This window comes from Salvelinus namaycush, chromosome 16 (genome assembly GCF_016432855.1).
Source record: "Salvelinus namaycush isolate Seneca chromosome 16, SaNama_1.0, whole genome shotgun sequence".
In the NCBI taxonomy this organism is placed as follows: domain Eukaryota; kingdom Metazoa; phylum Chordata; class Actinopteri; order Salmoniformes; family Salmonidae; genus Salvelinus; species Salvelinus namaycush.
In genome coordinates this window covers 1,091,398-1,116,147 of record NC_052322.1, presented here as the reverse complement: position 1 = coordinate 1,116,147, position 24,750 = coordinate 1,091,398, and the positions used below count along the sequence as shown (strand labels likewise).

Here is a 24,750-nt window from a genome sequence, read left to right as displayed (position 1 = left end):
AACAATTTCCTCAATCTACACACAACACCCCAAAACGACAAAGTGAAAACAGATTTAGAATTGTTGTCCCCTAGAAGAATGGATAGGCATATTGTGCCCGACTTCCATTCTAACATATGAGGCTGGAAAACGTATTGTAAATAATCCGCATTTGCGCTTCATCTACAGAAAGTTATTAATTCTTACTCATATGGAATAATATCCTTAAATTGGTTTTAAAATGTTAGTTGTTTTCGTAAATAAGGGGCAAATATTCTTTATTATGACCATTGTTTTTCTTCTTCTCTCAATAAGATGGAACTCAAATGTCTTGCCAGTTGATAAAGCGTGCGGTCTTACTCTGTATCATGATGTGCAAACAAACATGTTTTAATATACTATTTGTACAAAATATGGTATATAGAAAGTGTCTTAAATAGAGTTTCATGGGGGTGTCAGCTATAGCTATTATAACATTTCTATGCCAACATTTGTTAACCACTAGTTTTACTGCTCTAGACAGTAACAATGGCTTTATAGAAACAGTTTATTTACTCTAAAACATACATGAACAAAGCACCATATAAACGTAAAGACTGATACAGACGTAAGCCTACCTGCCTTGCGAGTCAATGTGGCCATTTTCTTTTTTTCATAGCAAACACTCCAAATAACAAAAAGACAGCAGATTATCTTATATTACAGCATGCTGAATAGAAAACCTGCATAAGAGAATCAGACAGAGCAAACTAGAGACAATTGTGAGATGACAGTATAAAAGTGCCATTCATTATACAGCAGTTGAAAGACTGACAATTAAGAAATTAGCACATTTTACATAATTAAAATCATGGAAATATGAGAAGGGAGGGGTTTAAGGAATAGACCATCTTTGAGAGCAAAAAAACCCACAAAAAAACAAGACAACCAAGACGTTCTCTTCCTCTAAAGAGGATGAAGATCGGGTTATTTTTGAGTCGATGGTGAAACCGGTACTTTGCCGTGTCCCTCGCACCATAAGACAAGTAATACAGCTAAAAGGAAGCGGCCAGGGTGCTACGGCACCCATTTCCTCCTAGCACCCGCCACACACCAGCCCAGCAGTTAAAAAAAGGGGGGGTAGGTCAGAGTAGAAGATGGCACAGAATGCCTGTCAAGAGTTTTAAATAGAAGTCCTTATAAGCGAGTCCTGATGTGAGAGGGGCACATTCATAGAGAAACAGGGGCGGTGATCCACGTTTGATCCATTCCTTCTGCCGAAGCCGGACTATCTTCACCCTTATGAAGGGGAGAATTTTTTGGCCTGTGCTCGAACTCTTTTTTCATATTCTACTCTGTTTTGGCTGAAAAAAAGAGGGGTTTAGTAAAACAACTGAATGATCGAAATAGTGTTACATCCACCATATCCCTATCCAAAAACAAGACTGCAAACTGGAAGAAATTCCCTCGATTTTAATGCTGCGCTTTAATTAATTGTTACTTTTATTTCTTATTATTTTTGGGGGTATTTAAAAAAAACGACATTGTTGGTTAGGGCTTGTAAGTAAGCATTTCACTGTAAGGTGTTTCACTGTAACCTGTTGTATTCGGCACGTGACAAATAAAATGTTGATTTGATACTAGCAGGACTCACCAGTAAATTGTGTATGCCTCTGCTTGGGCTGGATCCTGGATATTGGGCTCATTTAAGAGTTCCTGTATTCCTAATAGGATCTGTAAGATATGACAATACATAAAGATCACGTTAGTTGGGCATAGCCATTTGGTGCCCATAGTTTGTAAGTCAATCACCAGGATATCCTAACCTGCTTGATGGTGATGGCTGGTCGCCAGTCCTTGTCTTCCTCTAGAATGGATAGGCATACTGTGCCTGACGGATATACGTTAGGATGGAAGAGTGGAGGCTCAAATTTACCTAACAAATTGGGGGGAAAAAACAAGAGGGAATCATTATGGGGAAAAGAGGTCATGAGAAGTTCTAAGTCCTGTTCCAACACATCCTTCCTACCTTTGTGATCACCAATTTCACCTGAAATTCCGAAAAAAAATAAAAAAAATAAGAACTTACACTTTGGGGGCGAGGAAGGATAGTCATCCTTGAACAGCATCCGCAGTTTGAACAAGCCTCCTTCCCATGGGGTCTGGGGATGAGTCATAAGCGTTTTATTTTTAATTTAACTTTTATTTAACTAGGCAAGTCGGTTAAGAATAAATTCTTTTTTAATAATGGATCACAAACGCTTGCGAACTATGTGAGGGTCAAGGATGAGCCATGACCCATCACCCATCCTAGCAATCTTTGGTTTCATACAAGATATCCACTTTTCAGTGTTGGTGTATGAAACTACTACATAATGCAGGTGCAAAACATTTCCTCTCAATGATCTACTACCAACTATGCACATATGGAGTGCTATAAACAATGACTATTTTTAACTGCATGTGTAGAGAATTGGCTGTACTTACCCCCTTCTTCCCAGGAATAGCACATTCCCAGTTCATCAAGTTCATCGTTCCATCTGGGTTTTTCGTCGGCACAGCCACAAAGCCCTGAGAAAGAGGTGCATCAATCAGTAAAATGCTGAAACATGAGGTGATGGCAGTGGATAAATGCCACAACAATGGGCCTCAGGATCTCGTCACAGTATCTCTATGCATTCAAAAGGCCATCAATAAGACGCAATTGTGTTCGTTGTCCGTAGCTTATGCCTGCCCATACCATAACTCCACCACGGGGAACTTTGTTTACAACGTTGACGTCAGCAAACTGCTCACCCACACGACGCCATACACGTGGTCTGCGGTTGCGAGGCCGGTTGGACATAGGGCTGTTTCGGCGACTATATTACTCGCCACACCGCCGGTCACGAGTCATTCCACGTAACCGTTTAGTCATGGTAACCCTTTGGCCACAAAAAATTAGAGGCCTGGTGAGAATATTATCAAGTGCTTGTCAAAATGTGAATGAGAGACTGATGAAGTGTGTGCAGCCTGCACAAGAAACAAAGCAGAGCTCATGCCTTTCATGCAACTTTTTTCAAATCATTAGTCGCATCATGCAGCCTTAAAATTGATTTATTTTATGATAAAAAATATTTTTAAAAAGGGCCTCCCGAGTGGCACAGCAGTCTAAAGCACTGCATTGCAGTGTTGCAGCATCACTATAGCCTGGGGTTTGATACCGACCGTGACCGAGAGTCCCATAGGGTGGCGCACAATTGGCTCAGCATCGTCCGGGTTAGGGGAGGGTTGGCCGGGGAGGGTTGGCCGGGGAGGCTTAAATTGGCTCATCACGCTCTAGCAACTCCTTGTGGGGGACCAGGCGCCTGCAGGCTGACTTTGGTCGTCAGTTGAACAGTGTTTCCTCCGACACATTGGTGAAGCTGGCTTCCGGGTTGAGCAAGCAGGTGTTAAGAAGCGCGGTTTGGCGGGTCATGTTTCGGAGGACGCATGACTCCACTCTCGTGTTCCGAGCCCGTTGGGGAGTTGCAGCGAAAAGACAATGTCGTAATCACGAAATTGGGGAGAAAAAGGGGGTAAAGAAAATACAAATAAATCTAAACATATAGCCCAATGTTTTTATCACAACTACAAATTGCATAAATAACTCGAAATTAAGCCTATAGGAGGACCTGTTTCTTCGTTAACCTTTCTGGCGCAGGCGTTCCGCTAGCGACCCACCTCGACAACATCCGGTGAAATTGCTTAAAAATACAGAAATTGTCATAAACATTCATAAAAAATACAAGTGTTATACATCGGCTTAAAGATTAACTTCTTGTTAATCCAGCCGCTTAGTCAGATTTCAGAAAGGCTTTACGGCGAAAGCATACCATGCGATTATCTGAGGACAGTGCCCCGCTTACAAAAGCATACAAACATTTTACAACCAAGTAAAGGAATTACAAAAGTCAGAAATAGCGATAAAATTAATCACTTACCTTTGAAGATCTTCATATGGTTGCAGTCACAAGAGTCCCAGCAACACAATAAATGTTTGTTATGTTCGATAAAGTCCCTCTTTATATCCCAAAAACTCAGTTTTGTTGGCGCGTTTTGTTCAGTAATCCACTGGCTCCAAGGCGGTCAAACCATGCAGACGAATACATCCTAATAGTACCGGTAAAGTTCATCGAAACATGTCAAACGATGTTTATAATTAATCCTCAGGTTGTCAATTGTCTAAATAATCAATAATATTTCAACTGGACAATAGCATATTCAATAGAAAGGAAAAACAACGAAGGGTGCGCAATCGGTCATGCGCGCAAACCAGCTCTGCATTCTTCCTCAGTCCACTGACAAAAAGGTCTCATTCTTCTTCATTTTTCAGAAAGCAAGCCTGAAACAATGGTCTAAATACTGTTGACATCTAGTGGAAGCCATAGGAACTGCAATCTGGGTCCTAACCCATTAGATACTGTATAGGCATTCAATTGAAAATACCCACATCAAAAAAAATCCCACTTCCTGGATGGATTTTCCTCAGGTTTTCGCCTGCCATATCAGTTCTGTTATACTCACAGACATTATTTGACAGTTTTGGAAACTAGAGTGTTTTCTATCCACATCTACCAATTATATGCATATCCTAGCTTCTGGGCCTGAGTAACAGGCAGTTTACTTTGGGCACGCTTCTCATCCAGACGTCGAAATACTGCCCCCAAGCCATAAGAAGTTAACCACTCAATACAGAACAGCCGCTTACTTGCTGTTCTGTTTCGTTGTTCAGTCGTTTCATTCTCAACCAGTATTTCAACATACATGTCAAGTTGTGAAGTTTCAGCTTTGTCTGTCCGTGGCCTCTTCTTCGGTGCGCACTGTCACTGTGTCCATTTCCATCTTGTCCAGTTGTGTCTGTAACATTTTACGTAAATCCTGTTTGTCTGCACCGAAGTAGCGGTCCTTGTACCTAGCATGGTGGCGACACAGTAAAGAGAGAATGCCACTGAATCGCTTGTTCACAGCCTCGAGTACTTTGTAAGTTAACTGCAGACACAGGCCATGGGGTTTTGTTGAACAGGCGTTTCAATGACATGACAGGGGGTATCACGTCTACTGCAGACGCAGTTGATTAGCTTATTTCTCGAGTCAGATGTTCGAATGGCGCTAGGAGTGTGTTCATGTTTCCAAGTTTCAAACATGTTCTCAAATGCCATTGAAAATGGCAGCAGCGGTATGAGAACCAGCACATTCTTCAGCATGCTTTCCTCAGTACGAAATCCTCATCGACCAACTGTACTGTCAGACTCAGCAAGCTGATGGGGCTGACATTGCTGGCCCAAATGTCAGCCGTGAAGCTAATAGCAGTGACGCCCATAGCAAGTAACTCATGGATGTGCATTTCAACAATACTGTGTAACTCCGGTAGGGCAACATCTGAAAAACAGCGCCTACTTGGTAGTGTGTACTAGTGCTTGACCAGTCGGCGAAAGCCAACATCGTCCACGACAGAGAACGATTGATTGTCAAGGGCAATGAATTCCATTACCTTGGCATTAATGGATTTCGCCTTTGAGTTGTCTTGCTGAAAATGTCTTACTCTTTCAAATGATTGCTCGACTTGAACATGTTTAGTTGGAAGTGCGCTTAGTGTTTTTCTGCTTTTGTTCTGTGTAGCGCTGTATTTTTCGTGGCATCATCTGCAAACGTTATATAGGTATGCACGTCAGCTTTGACATCGGTTTTGCACATCGGCGTTAAACTAGACATCGGGCCGATGCTGGCATTTTTAGCTAATATCGGCCGATTACGATATGATCACCGATACATTGTGAATCCCTAGTTACATTCTTCTTCTAAAATTGATTAAATAGCCCCCCCCAGATCTACACACAAAATACCCCATGAAAAACAGGTTTTTTTTTTTAGCAAAATATAAATAGAACTGAAATATCACATTTACATAAGTATTCAGACAATTTACTCACCTTTGGCAGCAATTACAGCCTCAAGTCTTCTTGGGTATGACGCTATAAGCTTGGCACACCTCTATTTGGGGAGTTTCTCCCATTCTTTTCTGCAGATCCTCTCAAGCTCTGTCAGGTTGGATGTCGCTGCACAGCTATTTCAGGTCTCTCCAGAGATGTTCGATTGGGTTCAAGTTCAGGCTCTGGCTGGGCCACTCAAGGACATTCAGAGACTTGTCCCGAAGCCACTCCTACTTTGTCTTGGTTGTGTGCGTAGGATCGTTGTCCTGTTGGAAGGTGAACCTTCGCCCAAGTCTGGTCCTGAGCATTCTGGAGCAGTTTTTCATCACGGATCTCTGTACTTTGCGCCGTTCATCTTTCCCTTGATCCTGACTAGTCTCCCAGTCCCTGCTGCAGAAAAACATCCCCACAGCACGATGATCCCACCACCACGCTTCACTGATGGTGCCAGGTTTCCTCCAGATGTGATGCTTGGCCTTCAGGCAAAAGAGTTCTAGCTTGGTTTCATCAGACCAGAGAATCTTGTTTCGACTGGTCTGAGAGTCTTTAGGTGCCTTTTGGCAAACTCCAAGCGGGCTGTCATGTGAGGAGTGGCTTCCGTCTGGTGCTGAGTGCTGAGAGGTGGTTGTCTTTCTGGAAGGTTCTCCCATCTCCACAGTTGAATTCTGGAGCTCAGTCAGAGTGACCATCGGGTTCTTGATCACGTCCCAGACCAAGGCCCTTCTTCCCCGATTGCTCAGTTTGGACGGGCAGCCAGCTCTAGGAAGTCTTGGTGGTTCCAAACGTCTTCCATTTAAGAATGATTGAGGCCACTGTGTTCTTGGGGACCTTCAATGCTGTAGAAATGTTTTGGTACCCTTCCCCAGATCTGTGCCTCAACACAATCCTGTCTCGGAGCTCTTTGGATAATTCATTCAACCTCATGGCTTGGTTTTTGCTCTGACATGCACTGTCAACTGTGGGACCTTATCTAGAAAGATGTGTGCCTTTCCAAATCATGTCCAATCAACCTCATTTCCCACAGGTGGACAATCAAGTTGTAGAAACATCGAGGATGATCAATGGAAACAGGATGGACCTGAGCTTAATTTAGAGTCTCATAGCAAAGGGTCTGAATACTTATGTAAATAAGTATTTTCAGTTTTTTATTTTTAATACGTTTGCACAAATTAACCCTCCCCCCCCCCCCGCGTTGTCATTATGGGGTATTGTGTGTAGACTGAGGAGGATTTTTTATTTATTTAATGAATTTTAGAATAAGGCTGTAATGTGACAAAATGTGGAAAAAGTCAAGGTGTCTGAATACTTCCGAATGCACTGTTTATGTATGTATACACACAGAGTGTAAAAAAAAACATTAGGAACACCTGCTTTTTCCATGACATACTGACCAGGTGAAAGCTATGATCCCTAATTGATGTCACTTGCTAAATCCATTTCAAACAGTTTAGATGAAGGGGCAGAGACAGGTTAAAGGGTTTGAGACATGGGTTGTGTATGTGTGCCATTCAGAGGGTGAATGGGCAAGACAACATATTTAAGTGCCTTTGAACGAGGTATGGTCGTAGGTGCCAGGCGCACCGGTTTGTGTCAAGAACGGCAATGCTGCTGGGTTTTTCCACGCTCAACAGTTTCCCGTGTGCATCAAGAATGGTCCACCACCCAAAGGACATCCAGCTAACTTGACAACTGTGGAAAGCATTGGAGTCAACATGGGCAGCATCCCTGTGGAATGGTTGACACCTTGCAGATTCCAGTCCCGACTAATTGAAGCTGTTCTGAGGGAAAAGGGGGTGAAACACAATATTAGGAAGGTGGTCTTAATGTTTTATACACTCAGTGGATATGTATATATATTTTTTACTCAAACCACCCGTGGACCGGATTGGACCCCCTTTGCGTGCTGGATGTGGGCTTTATGTTCGACACCCCTGGTCCAGAACTACACACTGAAAATGTGATGCTTGACTGGCATAAATACTCACGAATGGGTGGTCTTTCCGCCACGCTTTGCGCTCCTGAGCAAGCCGGCTCAATGCAATGCCAGACATGACTGGTGGGCTCCTGAAACAGCAGAAGTAACAAACAAGTGTGCTTTCAAAGACATGTAAATACAAAATCTAAGAAATTAGGTTAAATGTATCATTTTGTCAACCTACACAAAATACTCCAATGCCAAAGTGGAAGAAAACTTTAAATGTTTTAAAGATAAAAAATAAAACACCTTGATTTAGATAAGTATTCACCCTGAGTCAATACATGTTAGAAACACCTTTGGCGGCGATTACAGCTGTGAGTTCATGGATAAGTCTAAAGGGGACAGCATGCTTCAGTTCGGATGGAGCCTAGCCGAGAACCGAACAAATGTGCTTTTATACTCCCTTAAGACCTTCGGGGGGGGAAAGAAGCGCCAATTGTACTGTTTGTCCACTTTGAGACGCCATAGCCAGTATACGCTAACAACATTTTTTTATAAAAAATTACTAAGATAACTCAAGAAATCTGTCATTAATTGACGTTTTTGCCGAGATCTTAGTCGCCTAATTTGACATTAACTAAGATGTTGGAACAAAAACGTGTTTGAACAAAAACATCAAAATGTAGTCATAATATATGCACAAACTCTTCCGAACTGTTTCGGCTGGGAAGCATGCGAACACCTTAAGAGCTTTGCACACCTGAATTGTGCAATATTTGCTCATCATTCTTTTCAAAATTGTTCAAGCACGTTTCAGGAACATTCACTGTGTTCTTGGTAATGTTAGCTTTTATTCCCAACCATTCCCACACAGAGAGAGACGTGATCGCATACAAATGTAAGCAAAGTTTGAAATTATTATGTTTTAGTCAAAAATATTTGCTTGGGGTTTTGCTGTCAATTTGCAGTCTACAAATTGTTTGTAATTATAAACTGGGTGGTTCGAGCCCTGAATGATGATTGGCTGACAGCCATGGTATATCAGACCGTATATACCACAGGTATGACAAAACATGAATTGACTGCACTAATTACGATTATAATAACAATAAGGTACCTCAGAGGTTTGTTATATATGGCCAATAGAGTTGCAAAGGGTCGGAAACCTTCCTGAATTTTTTGGGAAATTTTCCATGGCATGTTAATCCCGGGAATTAAGGAAAATTCCTCAAATTCATTTTAGTTTTTTCTACCATGTGGGTTTTAGCTTGCTTGAGTCTCCCAACTGAGGAGTGTAAATTCACCTGTTTCCATACATGTTTCATTTTAAAACATGTATCATACAAAGGAGTTGTTTAATCTAACTGCTTAACTATTTATCGGTACATGGAATTGTATGTTGTTTTTTTACTCATTTTTTCCTAATCTTTATAGGAAAATGCCACGGCCACCATCTGATGTGTGGAGACATTTCACTGCAGCTAATGTAGAAGGAAAAGCTGTGTACATTTGCAAATGCTGTGCCAAATCACATGTGAAGAAAGCAACAAAGGTGCAGAATCATCTGGCCAAGTGCATTGCGTTCTCAACAAGCAACCTCTGACAAAAGTCCCTCTACTTCTATTCAAGGTGAAACAAATGTATCAGACACCTTATCGATAGTAACAGCTCATAGTCCTCCTGGAATCAGAAGTTTTTTTGACTCAATAGAGGAACGTAGTCAGAGAAATGCTGATGAATGTCTTGCTGGAGCTGTGTATGCAACTGGTTCACCTCTGATGCTCACAGGCAATGTGTATTGGAAGAGATTTCTGAATATTCTTCGCCCAGCATACACCCCTCCAACCAGACATCTACTCATTTGCTGGATGCAGAGTTCAAGTGAAGGTCAAGCAAATCATTGAGAAAGCAGACTGTATTGCAATCATCTCTGATGGGTGGTCAAATGTTCCTGGGCAAGGAATAATTAACTACATCATCTCCACCCCTTAACCAGTATTCTACAAGAGCACAGACACAAGGGACATCAGACACACCAGTCTCTACATTGCAGATGAGCTGAAGGCAGTCAATGACCTTGGACCACAGAAGGTATTTGTACTGATGACAGACAATGCTGCGAACATGATGGCTGCTTGGTCAAAAGTGGAGGAATCTAACCCTCACATCACACCAATTGGCTGTGCTGCTCATGCTTTGAATCTGCTCCTCAAGGACATGGCACTGAAAACAATGGATACACTCTACAAGAGAGCCAAGGAAATGGTTAGGTATGTGAAGGGTCATCAAGTTATAGCAGTAATCTACCTCACCAAGCAAAGTGAGAAGAAGAGCAACACATTGAAGCTGCCCAGCAACACCCGTTGGGGTGGTGTTGTCGTCATGTTTGACAGTCTCCTGGAGGGGAACGAGTCTCTCCAAGAAATGGCCATATCACAGTCTGCCGATATGGACAGCCCCATCAAGAGGATCCTCCTGGATGATGTATTTTGGGAGAGTGGTAAGCAGCCAGAAACCTATAGCAGTAGCCATTGCATGGATTGAGGGAGATAATGCCATCTTGTCTGATGTTCAAACTCTGCTTGCAGATACAAGAGGAGAAATCCATACTGCCCTGCCCACTTCACTGTTGCGCCAAACTGAGAAAACTGCAGTTCTGAAATACCTCAAAAAGAATGACGACGTCTGCCTGAAGCCCATACAGAGATCAACAAGGCCTATGGTGTCATCACTATTGTGTCTCGCCACCTTGGCCTGGATGAGGGTAAGGTTCTTGGCAGTCTGGCAAAGTACACTTTCAAGCAAGGGCTTTGGGATGGAGATGCAATATGGCAGTCGTGCCAACATAGCTCATCAGCCACCTGGTGGAAGGGACTTTGTGGATCTGAGGCTCATTCCGCTGTGGCCTCCATCATCCTCCAAATCCCACCAACATCAGCCCCCTCAGAGTGCAACTGGTCCTTGTTTGAGAACACACCAGGCTGACCAATACAAGGGTTGAAAAATTGGTGGCCATCTGGGCAAATTTGAGGCTTTTTGAGCCTGACAACGAGCCATCCTCAACAAGGTTGAAAAGTGACAGTGAAGATGAGGCCTCAGAGTCTGATGTTCAGAAGGTGGACATTGAGGAGGTCCAGGGAGAAGACACGGAAGCCTGAGAGGAAGACAACCAAAGCTTTAGTTTGTAGACTATCATTTCACAGATGTATGTTGAAAATGTTTTTAGGAGATGCGATGGATCATTGGGGATCATTCCTTTTTGTTGTTCAGTCAAATCATCCCATGTGAAGAGTCAACTCATTTAATTAAAGTTCAATTCGTAGCCAAATCGTTTTTTCTTCCTATTGAAGTATTTAATCATTTGCAATTATGTCTACTTATGATAAGGTAAAAGGTTTATGTTTCTGTCTCCATATGATATTGTAAATATATCCAATGCAAAAAACATCTACATTTAAATGGTATTAATATTCATATATTTCCATTAATTCCCATATACTGTTGAAGTCAGAAATGTACATACACTTAGGTTGGAGTCATTAAAACTCCAACCACTCCACTAAATTTCTTGTTAACAAACTATAGTTTTGGCAAGTCGGTTAGGACATCTACTTTGTGCATGACAAGTAATTTTTCCTAAAATTGTTTACAGACAGATTGTTTCACTTAATCACAATTCCAGTGGGTCAGACGTTTACATACACTAAGTTGACTGTGCCTTTAAACAGCCTGGAAAATTATGTAATGGCTTTAGAAGCTTCTGATAGGCTAATTAACATAATTTTAGTCAATTGGAGGTGTAACCTGTGGATGTATTTCAAGGCCTACCTTCAAACTCAGTGCCTCTTCACTTGACATCATGGGAAAATGAAAAGAAATCAGCCAAGACCTCATGAAAACAATTGTAGACCTCCACAAGTCTGGTTCATCCTTGGGAGCAATTTCCAAATGCCTGAAGGTACCACGTTCATCTGTACAAACAATAGTACGCAAGTATAAACACCATGGGACCACGCAGCCGTCATACCGCTCAGGAAGGAGACATGTTCTGTCCCCTAGAGATGAACGTATTTTGGTGCGAAAAGTGCAAATCAATCCTAGAACAACAGCAAAGGACCTTGTGAAGATGCTGGAGGAAACCGGTACAAAAACTAACTATATCCATAGTAAAACATGTCCTATATCAACATCACCTGAAAGGCCGCTCAGCAAGGAAGAAACCACTGCTCCAAAACCTCCATAAAAAAGCCAGACTACGGTTTGGAACTGCACATTGGGACAAAGATCGTACTTTTTGGAGAAATGTCCTCTGGTCTGATGAAACAAAGATAGAACTGTTTAGCCATAATGACTATCGTTATGTTTGTAGGAAAAAGGGGGAGGCTTGCAAGCCGAAGAACACCATCCCAACCGTGAAGCATGGGAATGGCAGCATCATGTTGTGGGGGTGCTTTGCTGCAGGAGGGACTGGTGCGCTTCACAAAATAGATGGCATCATGAGGTAGGAAAATTATGTGGATATATTGAAGCCACATCTCAAGACATCAGCCAGGAAGTTAAAGCTTGGTCGCAAATGGGTCTTCCAAATGGACAATGACCCCAAGCATACTACCAAAGTTGTGGCAAAATGGCTTAAGGACAACAAAGTCAAGGTATTGGAGTGGCCATCAATCCCATAGAAGATTTGTAGGCAGAACTGAAAAAGAGTGTGCGAGCAAGGAGGCCTACAAACCTGACTCAGTTACACCAGCTCTGTCAGAAGGAACGGGCCAAAATTCACCCAACTTATTGTTGGAAGCTTGTGGAAGGCTCCCCGAAACGTTTGACCCAAGTTAAGCAATTTAAAGGCAACGCTACCGAATACTAATTGAATGTATGTAACCTTCTGACCCACTGGGAATGTGATGAAAGAAATAAAAGCTGAAATAATTTTCTACTATTATGCTGACATTTCACATTCTTAAAATAAAGTGTTGATCCTAACTGACCTAAGACAGGGAATTTTTACTTGGATGAAATGTCAGAAATTGTGAAAAACTGAGTTTAAATGTATTTGACTAAGGTGTCTGTAAACTTCCAACTTGAACTGTATTCCCATTAATTCCCATATATTCCCGGCAGTTTCCACCTCTGAATATATACCACACCCCCTCGGGTCTTATTGCGCAATTATGTTTCAGCCCCCCCGACCATCGGCTCAAGAATGTAAATAAATATTATATATAAAAACGGCCCGCGGGTGAATCTAGTTGATGATCCCCGTCTATGGGTTCATTTGCATAATTCTGTGGAATTAAATTGGCATGTGTGTACAGTATATTCATTATGCATCTTTGAGTGAAAAATCTGTCAGACAGCGCAAGAGCTGCAGCATCTTGGTGTTTTCAAGACAACTGGGTCAAATGATAACATCAGTGATCTTTAGGTCCGAAAGTTGGGGTTCGAGTTGGATGACCGTTCGTTCAAAACCATTTCCCCCCCCCCAGTCGGAGCAAGTTTTTCCCCCCAGTTCCCGAGTTGTCTTGAATGCCCCGAAGAAGTCTGAGATTTCCTGAGTTGGTTTTGAACGCTGCATCTAACGGCAACACAAGGCAGACTTCACACCACCTTGCAATGAGCTGGGAGGCAGTATCCATTTTGAAATCATATACTTAAAAAAAACATTTCAATAAACGAGGCATGTCTTATCTAATAGGCTACTTTGAAGCAAGGTGTCTCTTCCTATATTTCTGACAGATATTTTCATCGGTCACATGAAACCGCTCGCATGTGCAGTCCCCTTTTGCCAATGGTATTTTCCCGCTAATTGCATTATGGAATAAACATTCGCGTGTAGTCTACTGCCATGTGCACATTGCAGTGCTTATAATGTTTAGCTACATTAAGCTAAATATTTTTGATCTGTTGCATCAGACTAATTTGCTTGTAAACCGTTTAATTTCATGTAGCCTAGGCCTACTGATTGTATGAATTTGGGACTCATCATCCCACAACTGTCCCAGAGTGTTTGGAATAGGCTCTCTCTTTTTCGACAAGCTGATCAATGGAATAGGTAGCCTAAACTATTCTACTACAGTAGATTGACATAGGCTAGTGATTTTGCTGTTTGTTACTCGTGTGGTTGGCTGAGGAAAAGTAAATGGAAAGTTATTCTAAAAGTTCAAAGTAAGAAGGACCGCACATTGTTGCATCCTCAACCTCCATGTTCTGTTAATATGAATTACCATATTCTAAATGCGATCTCAGTCATTCCCCAATGCATATGGATCCAGTAAATGAAATGTTGCCGGTCAAATGTCCTGCCCCACATTGTCCTAACAGAAACCCTGGATGTGTTTGGCCCAAACATAAGGCATTTAGGACAAAAAGTGTTTTTTTCCCAGTATTACGTTTCTGGGTGGTTTAATACATCATCCACAACATAATTATTAACTTGAGAGAGAGATATATTCATTGTCTGATTTGTTATCGTTACCTACCTACCAATCACTGCCCATCTTTAAAGCTTTCGAAAAGCTCTGGTCTTTGTAATCGAATCTGTGCTTAATATTCAACACTTGACAGAGACCTTACAAAAGTATTCAGACCTCTCGGATTTATTCACATTTGAATGTGTTACAAAAGTTAGATTAAAATGGATTTATTTTAAAAAAAATCCAACAATCTACATAAAATACTCCAATGTTAAAGTAATACACCTTTCAGCCTAAATGCAAAGCCTTAGTGTTGTTGGATTTGACCCAACCATGAGTAACTGCCTCCTTTTTAAACATGGTGGTTACTGCATCAGGGTATGCTTGACAAAAGGCAAAGACTGGGGAGTTTCAGGATAAAAATAAAACGGGATGAGCTACGCATAGGCAAAATCCTAGACGAAAGCCTGCTTTACACCAGAGACTGGGAGAGGAAATGCACATTTCAGCAGGACAATATAACCTACAACACAAGGCCAACATGTACATTGAGTTGCGTACCAAGAAGACAGTGAATGTTCCTGAGCAGCCAAGTTAAAGTTGACTTAAATCTGCTTGAAAATCTATGGCAAGACTTGAAAATTGGCATCTAGCAATGTACCCCAACAGAGCTTGAATAATTAAGGGCGGAAAAAAGGCAAACATTGCACTTACCCAAAGTTGTTTCTAACATGCATTAGTATTCCGCTCCCTGAGTCAATACAACTATAAAAAAATGATTTAAGTCAAATTTTACTTCCACTTTGTCAAAGTATTTTGTGTAGATTGTTGACCAAAAAAATTACAATTGTAATCCCACTTTGTAACTAAATGTGAAGAAATCCACAGGGACAGATAAAGTCATCTCAAAAATCATCTCAACCCATATCATTTCACAGAGTGAGTCCATCTATCTTAAGTGACTTCTGCTAAATACTCCTAAACTAATTTAGGCTTGCCTTAACAATGGGCATGAATACTTATGAAACTATATTATAGTTTATTTTTATGAATTTGTCAACATTTATAGAACTCTTTTCACTTTGACATAATGGAGTAGTTTTGTCTAGATCAACGATAAATAAAAATACAACTCAGTTAAATATATTTTAATGAAACTAAATAAAAAATATCCCAAGAGAGTTGAATACCTACTGTGTGCAAGGGCAAGAAAAAGTATGTGAACCCTTTGGAAATACCTGGATTTCTGCATAAATTGGTCATAAAATTTGATCTGATCTTCATCGAGGTCACAACAATAGACAAACAGTCTGCTTAAACCAATAACAAACGTGTCTTAAACATGTCTTGTAAACATGTCTTTATTGAACACACCGTGTAAACATTTACAGTCCAGGGTGGGAAATGTAAACTCAGCAAAAAAAAGAAACGTCCTCTCACTGTCAACTGCGTTTATTTTCAGCAAACTTAACATGTGTAAATATTTGTATGAACATAACAAGATTCAACAACTGAGACAAACTGAACAAGTTCCACAGACATGTGACTAACAGAAATGGAATAATGTGTCCCTGAACAAAGGGGGGGGGGTCAAAATCAAAAGTAGCAGTCAGTACCTGGTGTGGCCACCAGCTGCATTAAGTACTGCAGTGCATCTCCTCCTCATGGACTGCACCAGATTTGCCAGTTCTTGCTGTGAGATGTTACCCCACTCTTCCACCAAGGCACCTGCAAGTTCCCGGACATTTCTGGGGGGAATGGCCCTAGCCCTCACCCTCCGATCCGACAGGTCCCAGACGTGCTCAATGGGATTGAGATCCGGGCTCTTCAATGGCCATGACAGAACACTGACATTCCTGTCTTGCAGGAAATCATGCACAGAACGAGCAGTATGGCTGGTGGCATTGTCATGCTGGAGGGTCATGTCAGGATGAGCCCGCAGGAAGGGTACCACATGAGGGAGGAGGATGTTTTCCCTGTAACGCACAGCGTTGAGATTGCCTGCAATGACAACAAGCTCAGTCCGATGATGCTGTGATACACAGCCCCAGACCATGACAGACCTTCCATCTCCAAATCGATCCCGCTCCAGAGTACAGGCCTCGGTGTAACGCTCATTCCTTCGACGATAAACGCGAATCCGACCATCACCCCTGGTGAGACAAAACCGCGACTCGTCAGTGAAGAGCACTTATTGCCAGTCTTGTCTGGTCCAGCGATGGTGGGTTTGTGCCCATAGGCGACGTTGTTGCCGGTGATGTCTGGTGAGGACCTGTTTTACAACAGGCCTACAAGCCCTCAGTCCAGCCTCTCAGCCTATTGCGGACAGTCTGAGCACTGATTGAGGGATTGTGCGTTCCTGGTGTAACTCTGGCAGTTGTTGTTGTCATCCTGCAACTGTCCCACAGGTGTGATGTTCGGATGTACCGATCCTGATCCTGCAGGTGTTGTCACACATGGTCTGCCACTGCGAGGACGATCAGCTGTCCGTCCTGTCGCCTTGTAGCGCTGTCTTAGGCGTCTCACAGTACGGACATTGCAATTTATTGCCCTGGCCACATCTGCAGTCCTCATGCCTCCTTGCAGCATGCCTAAGACATGTTTACGCAGATGAGCAGGGATCCTGGTCATCTTTCTTTTGGTGTTTTTCAGAGTCAGGACACTAAAGAGGCCTTTCTACTAAGTTTTCATAACTGTGCCCATAACTGCCTACCGTCTGTTAGCTGTTAGTGTCTTAATGACCGTTCCACAGGTGCATGTTCATTAATTGTTTATGGTTCATTGAACAAGCACGGGAAACAGTGTTTGAACCCTTTACAATGAAGATCTGTGAAGTTATTGGGATTTTTACGAATATCTTTGAAAGACAGGGTCCTGAAAAAGGGACATTTCTTTTTTTGCTGAATTTATGGGATCCCTTGGATTTAATAACTGGTTAACCCTCCCTTGGCAGCAATAACCTCAACCAAACATTTTCTGTAGTTGCGGATCAGACCTGCACAACAGTCAGGAGAAATTTTGGACCGTTCCTCTTCACAAAACTGTTTCAGTTCAGCAATATTCTTGGGATGTCTGGTGTGACCTGCTCTTGAGGTCATGCAACAGCATCTCAAATTGGGTTGAGGTCAGGACTCTGACTGGGCCACTCCAGAAGGCATATTTTTTTTCTATTGAAGCCATTCGGTTGTTGATTTACTTCTGTGTTTTGGGTCATTACCCTGCTGCATCACCCAACTGTTGAGCTTCAATTGGAGGACAGATAGTCTAACATTCTCCTGCAAAATGTCTTGATAAACTTGGGAATTCATTTTTCCAACGATGATAGCAAGCTGTCCAGACACTGAGGCAGCAAAGCAGCCCCAAACCATGATGCTCCCTCCACCATACTTTACAGCTGGGATGAATTGTTGATGTTGGTGTGCTGTGCCTTTTTTTCCTCCACACGGTGTTGTGTGTCCCATCCAAAGAACTCAACTGTAGTTTCATCTGTCCACAGAATATTTTGGCAGGAGCGCTGTGGAACATCCAGATGCACTTTTGCAAACTTCAGATGTGCAGCAATGTTTTTTTTGGAAAGCAATGGCTTCTTCCGTGGTGTCCTCCATGAACACCATTCTTGTTTTGTGTTTTACCTATTGTAGACTCTTCAACAGAGATGTTAGCATGTTCCAGAGCTTTCTGTAAGTCTTTAGCTGACACTAGGATTCTTCTTAACCTCATTGAGCATTCTGCGCTGTGCTCTTGCAGTCACTCTTTGCAGGACAGCCACTCATAGGGAGAGTAGCAACAGTGCTGAACTTTCTCCATTTATAGACAATTTGACGTTGAGACTGGTGTTTTGCGGGTACTATTTAATGAGGCTGCCAGTTGAGGACTTATGAGGCGTCTGTTCCTCAAACTAGACACTTATGTACTTGTCCTCTTGCTCAGTTGTGCACCAGGGCCTCCCACTCCTCTTTCTATTCTGGTTAGACCCAGTTTACGCTGTTTTGTGATGGGAGTTGTACGAGGTCTTTAGTTTCTTGGCATTTTCTCTTATGGAATAGCCTTCATTTCTCAGAACAAGGATAGACTGACGAGTTTCAGAAGAAAGTTCTATGTTTCTGGCCATTTTTAGCCTGTAATCGAACCCACAATTGCTGATGCTCCAGATGCTCAACTAGTCTAAAGGCCAGTTTTATTGCTTCTTCAAAATCAGCACAACAGTTTTTAGCTGTGCTAACATAATTGCAAAAGGGTTTTCTAATGATCAATTAGCCTTTTTAAATTTAGAAACTTGGATTAGCTAACACAATGTGCCATTGGAACACAGGAGTGATGGTTGCTGATAATGGGCCTCTGTACGCCCATGTAGATATTCCATAAATCAGCCATTTCCAGCTACAATAGTCAATTACAACATTAACAATGTGTACACTGTATTTCTGATGAATTTTATGTTATTTTATTGGACAAAAATTTCTAAGTGACCCCAAACTTTTGAACGATAGTGTATATACACACACACACAGTGCCATCGGAAAATATTCAGACCCCTTAACTTTTTCCACATTGATACGTTACAGCTTTTTTCTAAAATTTATTAAATTGCCCCCCCCCCCCCCCAATCTACACACAATACCCCATAATGACAAAGCAAAAACTGGTTCAGAACTTATGAAAAAATAAAAAACTGAAATATCACCTTTACATAAGTATTCAGACCATTTACTCAGTACTTTGATGAAGCACCTTTGGCAGCGATTACAGCCTCGAGTCTTCTTGGGGATGGCGCTACAAGCTTGGCACACCTGTATTTGGGGAGTTTCTCCCATTCTTCTCTGCAGATCCTCTCAAGCTCTGTCTGGTTGGATGGGGAGCGTTGCTTCACAGCTATTTTCAGGTCCCTCCAGAGATGTTCGATCGGGTTCAAGTCCGGGCACTGGCCACTCAAGGACATTCAGAGACTTGTCCCGAAGCCACTCCTTCGTTGTCTTGGCTGTTTGCTTAAGGTCGTTGTCCTGTTGGAAGGTGAAACTTCACCCTAGGTCCTGAGCGCCCTGGAGAAGGTTTTCATCAAGGAGCTCTGTGTACTTCGCTCCTTTCATCTTTGCCTCGATTCTGACTAGTCTCCCAGTCCCTGCCGCTGAAAAACATACCCACAGCATGCTGCTACCACCATGCTTCACTGTAGGGATGGTGCCAGGTTTCCTCCAGACATGACCCTTGGCATTCAGGCCAAAGAGTTCAATCTTGGTTTCATCAGACCAGACAATCTTGTTTCTCATGGTCTGAGAGTCTGTAAGCATCTTGACAAACTCCAAGTGTGCCGTCATGTGCCTTGTACTGAGGAGTGGCTTCCGTCTGGTCACTCTACCATAAAGGCCTGATTGATGGAGTGCTGCAGAGGTGGTTGTCCTTCTGAAAGGTTCTCCCATCTCCACAGTTGAATTCTGGCGCTCAGTCAGAGTGACCATCGGGTTCTTGATCACGTCCCAGACCAAGGCCCTTCTTCCCCGATTGCTCAGTTTGGACGGGCAGCCAGCTCTAGGAAGTAATTTAAGAATGATTGAGGCCACTGTATTCTTGTGGACCTTCAATGCTGCAGAAATGTTTTGGTACCTTTCCCCAGATCGGTGCCTCTGACACAATCCTGACTCGGAGCTCCAAGGACAATTCCTTCGACCTCATGGCTTGGTTTTTGCTCTGACATGCACTGTCAACTGTGATACCTTATATAGACAGTTGTGTGCCTTTCCAAATCATGTCCAATCAATTGAATTTACCACAGGTGGACTCCAATCAAGTTGTAGAAACATCTCAATGGTGATTAATGGGAACAGGATGCACCTGAGCTCAATTTTGAGTCTCATAGCAAAGTGTCTGAATACTTATGTAAATAAGGCATCTGTTTTTTAATAAATGTGTAAAAAAGGTCTAAAACCCTGTTTTCGCTTTGACATTATGGGGTATTGTGTGTAGATTGCTAAGGATATTTTTTTTTAATCCATTTTACAATAAAGGCTGTAATGTAACAAAATGTGGAAAAAGTGGTCTGAATATTTTGCGTAGGCACTTTATATAATTGAGCATAATGGCGCCGGAGGGGATGGCTGCCGTTTTACGGGCTCCTAACCAACTGTGCTATTTTGTGCGTTTTTGTATTGTTTAACTTATTTTGTACATAATGTTGCTACTACTGTTTCTAATGACCGAAAAGAGCTTCTGGATATCAGATCAGCAATTACTCACCTTGAACTGGATGAAGATTTTTTCTTTAATTAGTCCGACGCGAAGGATATACTGCTTCTCCGAGACCAGGCCAAAATCCCCGTTGTTCGTGTGAAGAAAAGATGGAAATACAGGGGGTGGAGATCGGGGTGCCTTGTTAGAATTCTTCGTCGAGTGGGTAACCCGCCTTTACCATCCGTTCTATTGGCCAACGTGCAACCACGGGGGAAAAAATGGATGATGTCCGTTCAAGACTATCCTACCAAAGGAACATTAAAAACTGTAATATCTTATGTTTCACCGAGTCGTGGATGAACGACGACAGATAATATACATTTGGCTGGGTTTTCCTTGCATCGGCAGGACAGAACAGCTACGTCTGGTAAGATGAGGGGCGGGGGTGTGTCCATTTGTCAATAACAGCTGGTAAGCTATGTCTAATATTGCTCACCTGAGGTAGAGTACCTCATGATAAACTATAGACCACACTGTCTATATTTTTTGTAGCCATCTATTTACCACCAAAAACGGATGCTGCTCGTTGAGTGCGGTCTTAGTGCCAGCATAAGGCCATAAGCAGACAAGAAAATGCTCATCTAGAAGCAGAACTCCTAGTGGCCGGAGACTTTAATGCAGGCAAATCCATTTGACCTAATTTCTACCAACGTCACATGTGCAACCAGAGGGGGAAAAAAGCCCTAGACAACCATCACTCCACACACAGAGACACATACAAATAATTATATCCTCCTGATTCCTGCTAACAAGCAAAAACTAAAGCAGGAAGTACCAGTGACTCGCTCAATAGGGAAGTGGTCAGATGACGCAGATGCTACAGGACTGTTTTGCTAGCACAGACTGGAATATGTTCTGGGATTCATGCAATGGCATTGAGGAGTATACCACCTAAGTCATCGGCTTCATCAATAAGTGCATCAACGACGTCGTCCCCAGTGACCGTACGTACATATTACGAACTACAAAGAGGAACTCAGCCACGAGCTGCCCAGTAATGTGAACCTACCAGACGAGCTAAATGTCCTTCATGCTCGCTTCGAGGCAAGTAACACTGACGCATGCATGAGAGCACCAGCTGTTCGGGACGACTGTGTGATCACGCTCTCCATAGCCAATGTGAGTAAGACCTTTAAACATTTACAAGACCGCTGGGCGCGACGGATTACCAGGACGTGTACTCAGAGCATGCGCGGACCAACTGGCAAGTGTATTCACTGACATTTTCAACCTCTCCCTGACCGAGTCTGTAATACCTACATGTTTCAAGCAGAACACCATAGTATCTGTGCCCGAGAAAGCAAAGGTAACCTGTCTAAATTACTACTGCCCCGTAGCACTCACGTCAGTAGCCATGAAGTGCTTTGAAAGGCTGGTCATGGCTCACATCAACACCATCATCCCGGAAACCCTAGACCCACTCCAATTCGCATGACGCCCCAACAGATACACCGATGACGCGGTCGAGAATGTGTCACCTATGTGAGAATGCTGTTCATTGCCTACAGCCATGTTCAACACCATAGTGCCCACAAAGCTCATCACCAAGCTAAGGACCCTGGGACTAAACACCTCCCTCTGCAACTGGATCCTGGACTTTCTGACGGGCTGCCTCTAGGTGCTAAGGGTAGGCAACAACGCATCTTCCATGTTGATCCTGAACACGGGGGGCCCTCAGAGGTGTGTACTTAGTCCCCTTCTGTACTCCCTGTTCAGCCACGACTGCGTGGCCAAGCACGACTCCAACGCCATTAACTTTGCTGACAACACAATAGGAGGCCTGATCACTGACAAGACAGCCTATAGGGAGGTCAGAGACCTGGCAGTGTGGTGCCAGGACAACAAACTCTCCTCTAACGTGAGCAAGACAACAGAGCTGATCGTGGACTACAGGAAAAGGAGGGCCGAATACGGCCCCATTCACAGGGCTGTAGTGGAGCGGGTTGAGAGTTTCAAGTTCCTTGGTGTTCACATCACCAACAAACTATCATGGGCCAAACACACCAAGACAGTCGTGAAGAAGGCACGACAACACCCTTCCTCCCTTAGGAGACTGAACAAGATTTGACATGGGTGCCCAGATCCTCAAAGTTCTACAGCTGCACCATCGAGAGCTACTCACTGTTTATTATCTATACATAGTCACTTTACTACATACATGTACAAATTACTTTGACTAACGTGTACCGCCGCATATTGACTCGGTACCCCCTGTACATAGCCTCGATACTGTTATTTTCTTGTTACTTTTTATTTTATTTAGTAAGTGTTTTCTTAACTCTTTTTCTTTAACTGCATTGTTGGTTAAGGGCTCGTAAGTAAGCATTTCACAGTAACGTCTACACCTGTTGTATTCGGCGCATGTGACAAATACCATTTTATTTGATCCTGTACACAAGGGTAAATACCTGGTTTACAAAGTCTAGCCTATATTAGTCAAAAGACAAAAACATGTATAAACAGTGGCCCTCAAAGACTGGAGTTTTACATTCATAGATAGCAACTTCTATTAATTTTATCTACCATGTTGACTTCCCTAGAAAGGTCCTGGTGTGTACTGTAGGTTATGTATCCTAAATGTAGGGTGTCCACCAACTCTGCCTGGTGGGTGAAAACGCGCTATGGTGAAGAAATATAACTTCCTTATGTTATTAAAAATAAATTTTACCAAGACAAATATGATTTTTCATGTTCTGAAACGTTCAGTGCTCTAACATATCAACATTATATCCAAAAAGTGTTATTTCGTAACCTAATACATCCATAATAAGCACCTAACTCTGTTGACATATCGGTGCAGGTTTCTCATAACTTTTGATAATTTTACATTTTGTGGTCATTGTCTTCAAAAGTTGTTTTCACGGATCGCAAAAAGCTAAATTAGCATGACACGAGCTGAATTAAAATGTAAAGGCTTTGAAAATAAAAAGCTTGGTATACACTCATTTCTCCGTTGACATTTGAGATTTTTTTGAGAAAGCTTACAAAAAGAACAGGGATTTTGAATTAATATGAAAATCGTATATTAAAATACTACATGGCATGTCTCAAACTCGATATCCATCTAACCTCTGTATTGCTTTATGTCCTACGGATTCGAGAAGATGAGTTCAACAGGAAAATGAGCCAGCCAGGTAGCCAGTAGACTTAATTATTGCACAGAATCCAGCCAAATTGACGCGATTTTCCTGATAATTTGCCACTTTTGGGTTTGACACTATGATATTGTCATGGACTGAGCACACAGCAATCATCATAACGCCGGGCTGTTAATCTGCGCCAGAAACTCCCAACATTTTTGCGCAAAATATCTGGTCCGCTGTCTGCTCGTTAGCTGACTGCACGTTAGCTGGTAGCTATGCCAGCGACGATACAAATTACGTACGAAATAAATTACTCATGGTGCAAATTCCAGGTCAGAAACTGGCCAACAACATGTGCGACTACCCTGGCCATATGTGGAGCGCGGTTGGCGAACGGAGTCTGCTTGAGCACTTGTCGTTTTTTCGCATCTTGTTGTGGCAACGAGACTCGTTCTCATCATCTGAAGCCCATAAATAGGAGTTGCTATGTTTGTCCGCTTTCTTTAGTTTAAAACGGAAACTCACAAATGTGCAATAATACCACCCATGACTGAGCAGGACAAAGGACCGAGGGCTTCCCAAACTGGCGCACATTTACGCATCAACCAACTAACGAAAATGGCGCAAACTCAGGCAGATTATATAACCTCGTATTACATAAATACAAAATTGTACGGGCACGAGCGACATTCTCTTACCTTTCAATATGGCTATAATGACTCGTATTTTTTTAACTGGATGAATTAGTCGTGTTTAAATCGGGATAAAGCCCGGTGAAGTTTCCCTCCTGAAAAAACACCCGTTCCTGCCCAAGCTAAATAACAGGACCAGTAACATAGGCAATCTCCCAACCGCCTGAATCAATGAAGTGGGGGTTCTGCAGGGATCGATGTACCATAATCACGTTACTAGTTTGTGTTAATTGAAATAACTGACAATTAAGTGGTACAACGTTCATAATGTGGTCTGCATTGATTTGGGTACAACGTTCATGTGGTCTGCATTGATTTGGGCACAATTTGCATTCGTAAGTGACAGCTGATGAAGATGGCCTTATTACTATGTCCGATCATTTAAGTTATGCAATATGTGCATATCAATTGGATAATTTTAGACTTAGTCCCAAAAATTCAATAATAAACTCAAACCGGCAATTTCGTAGACCACTAAAGATTTAAAGGTGCAGTACGAGCATTTAAAAA

General features: G+C 42.4%; 1 protein-coding gene across 6 annotated transcripts; it reads right to left on the bottom strand.

Annotated features, from left to right (window-relative positions):
* Nucleotides 1–348: 348 nt before the first annotated feature.
* LOC120060886 (SUMO-conjugating enzyme UBC9-B-like) lies at nt 349–24,366 on the bottom strand. Of its 6 annotated transcripts, none has more exons than XM_039010299.1 (8): nt 24,247–24,366; nt 20,472–20,709; nt 7,895–7,973; nt 2,446–2,529; nt 2,048–2,120; nt 1,785–1,894; nt 1,613–1,692; nt 349–1,322 (listed from the first exon to the last, which is right to left on the bottom strand). In XM_039010299.1, exons 3-8 carry the CDS (start codon nt 7,958–7,960, stop codon nt 1,259–1,261), a joined length of 477 nt encoding a protein of 158 aa, XP_038866227.1. In that variant the 5' UTR covers nt 7,961–7,973; nt 20,472–20,709; nt 24,247–24,366; the 3' UTR covers nt 349–1,258. The 6 variants fall into 6 exon arrangements, with proteins under 6 accessions (XP_038866227.1, XP_038866228.1, XP_038866229.1 ...); XM_039010300.1 differs by having other exon boundaries at nt 20,472–20,704; XM_039010301.1 differs by having other exon boundaries at nt 20,472–20,651.
* Nucleotides 24,367–24,750: the final 384 nt, after the last annotated feature.

What these genes read in the sequence shown, in the direction of transcription:
- LOC120060886 (XM_039010297.1), bottom strand. Translation starts at nt 2,803, where the DNA reads ATGTCCAACCGGCCTCGCAACCGCAGACCACGTGTATGGCGTCGTGTG. An exon ending in TCCTTCCTCGCCCCCAAAGT is followed by an intron (nt 1,895 to 2,047) that starts GTAAGTTCTTAT and finishes CCAATTTGTTAG; the next exon opens with GTAAATTTGAGCCTCCACTC. An exon ending in CAGCCATCACCATCAAGCAG is followed by an intron (nt 1,693 to 1,784) that starts GTTAGGATATCC and finishes CATATCTTACAG; the next exon opens with ATCCTATTAGGAATACAGGA.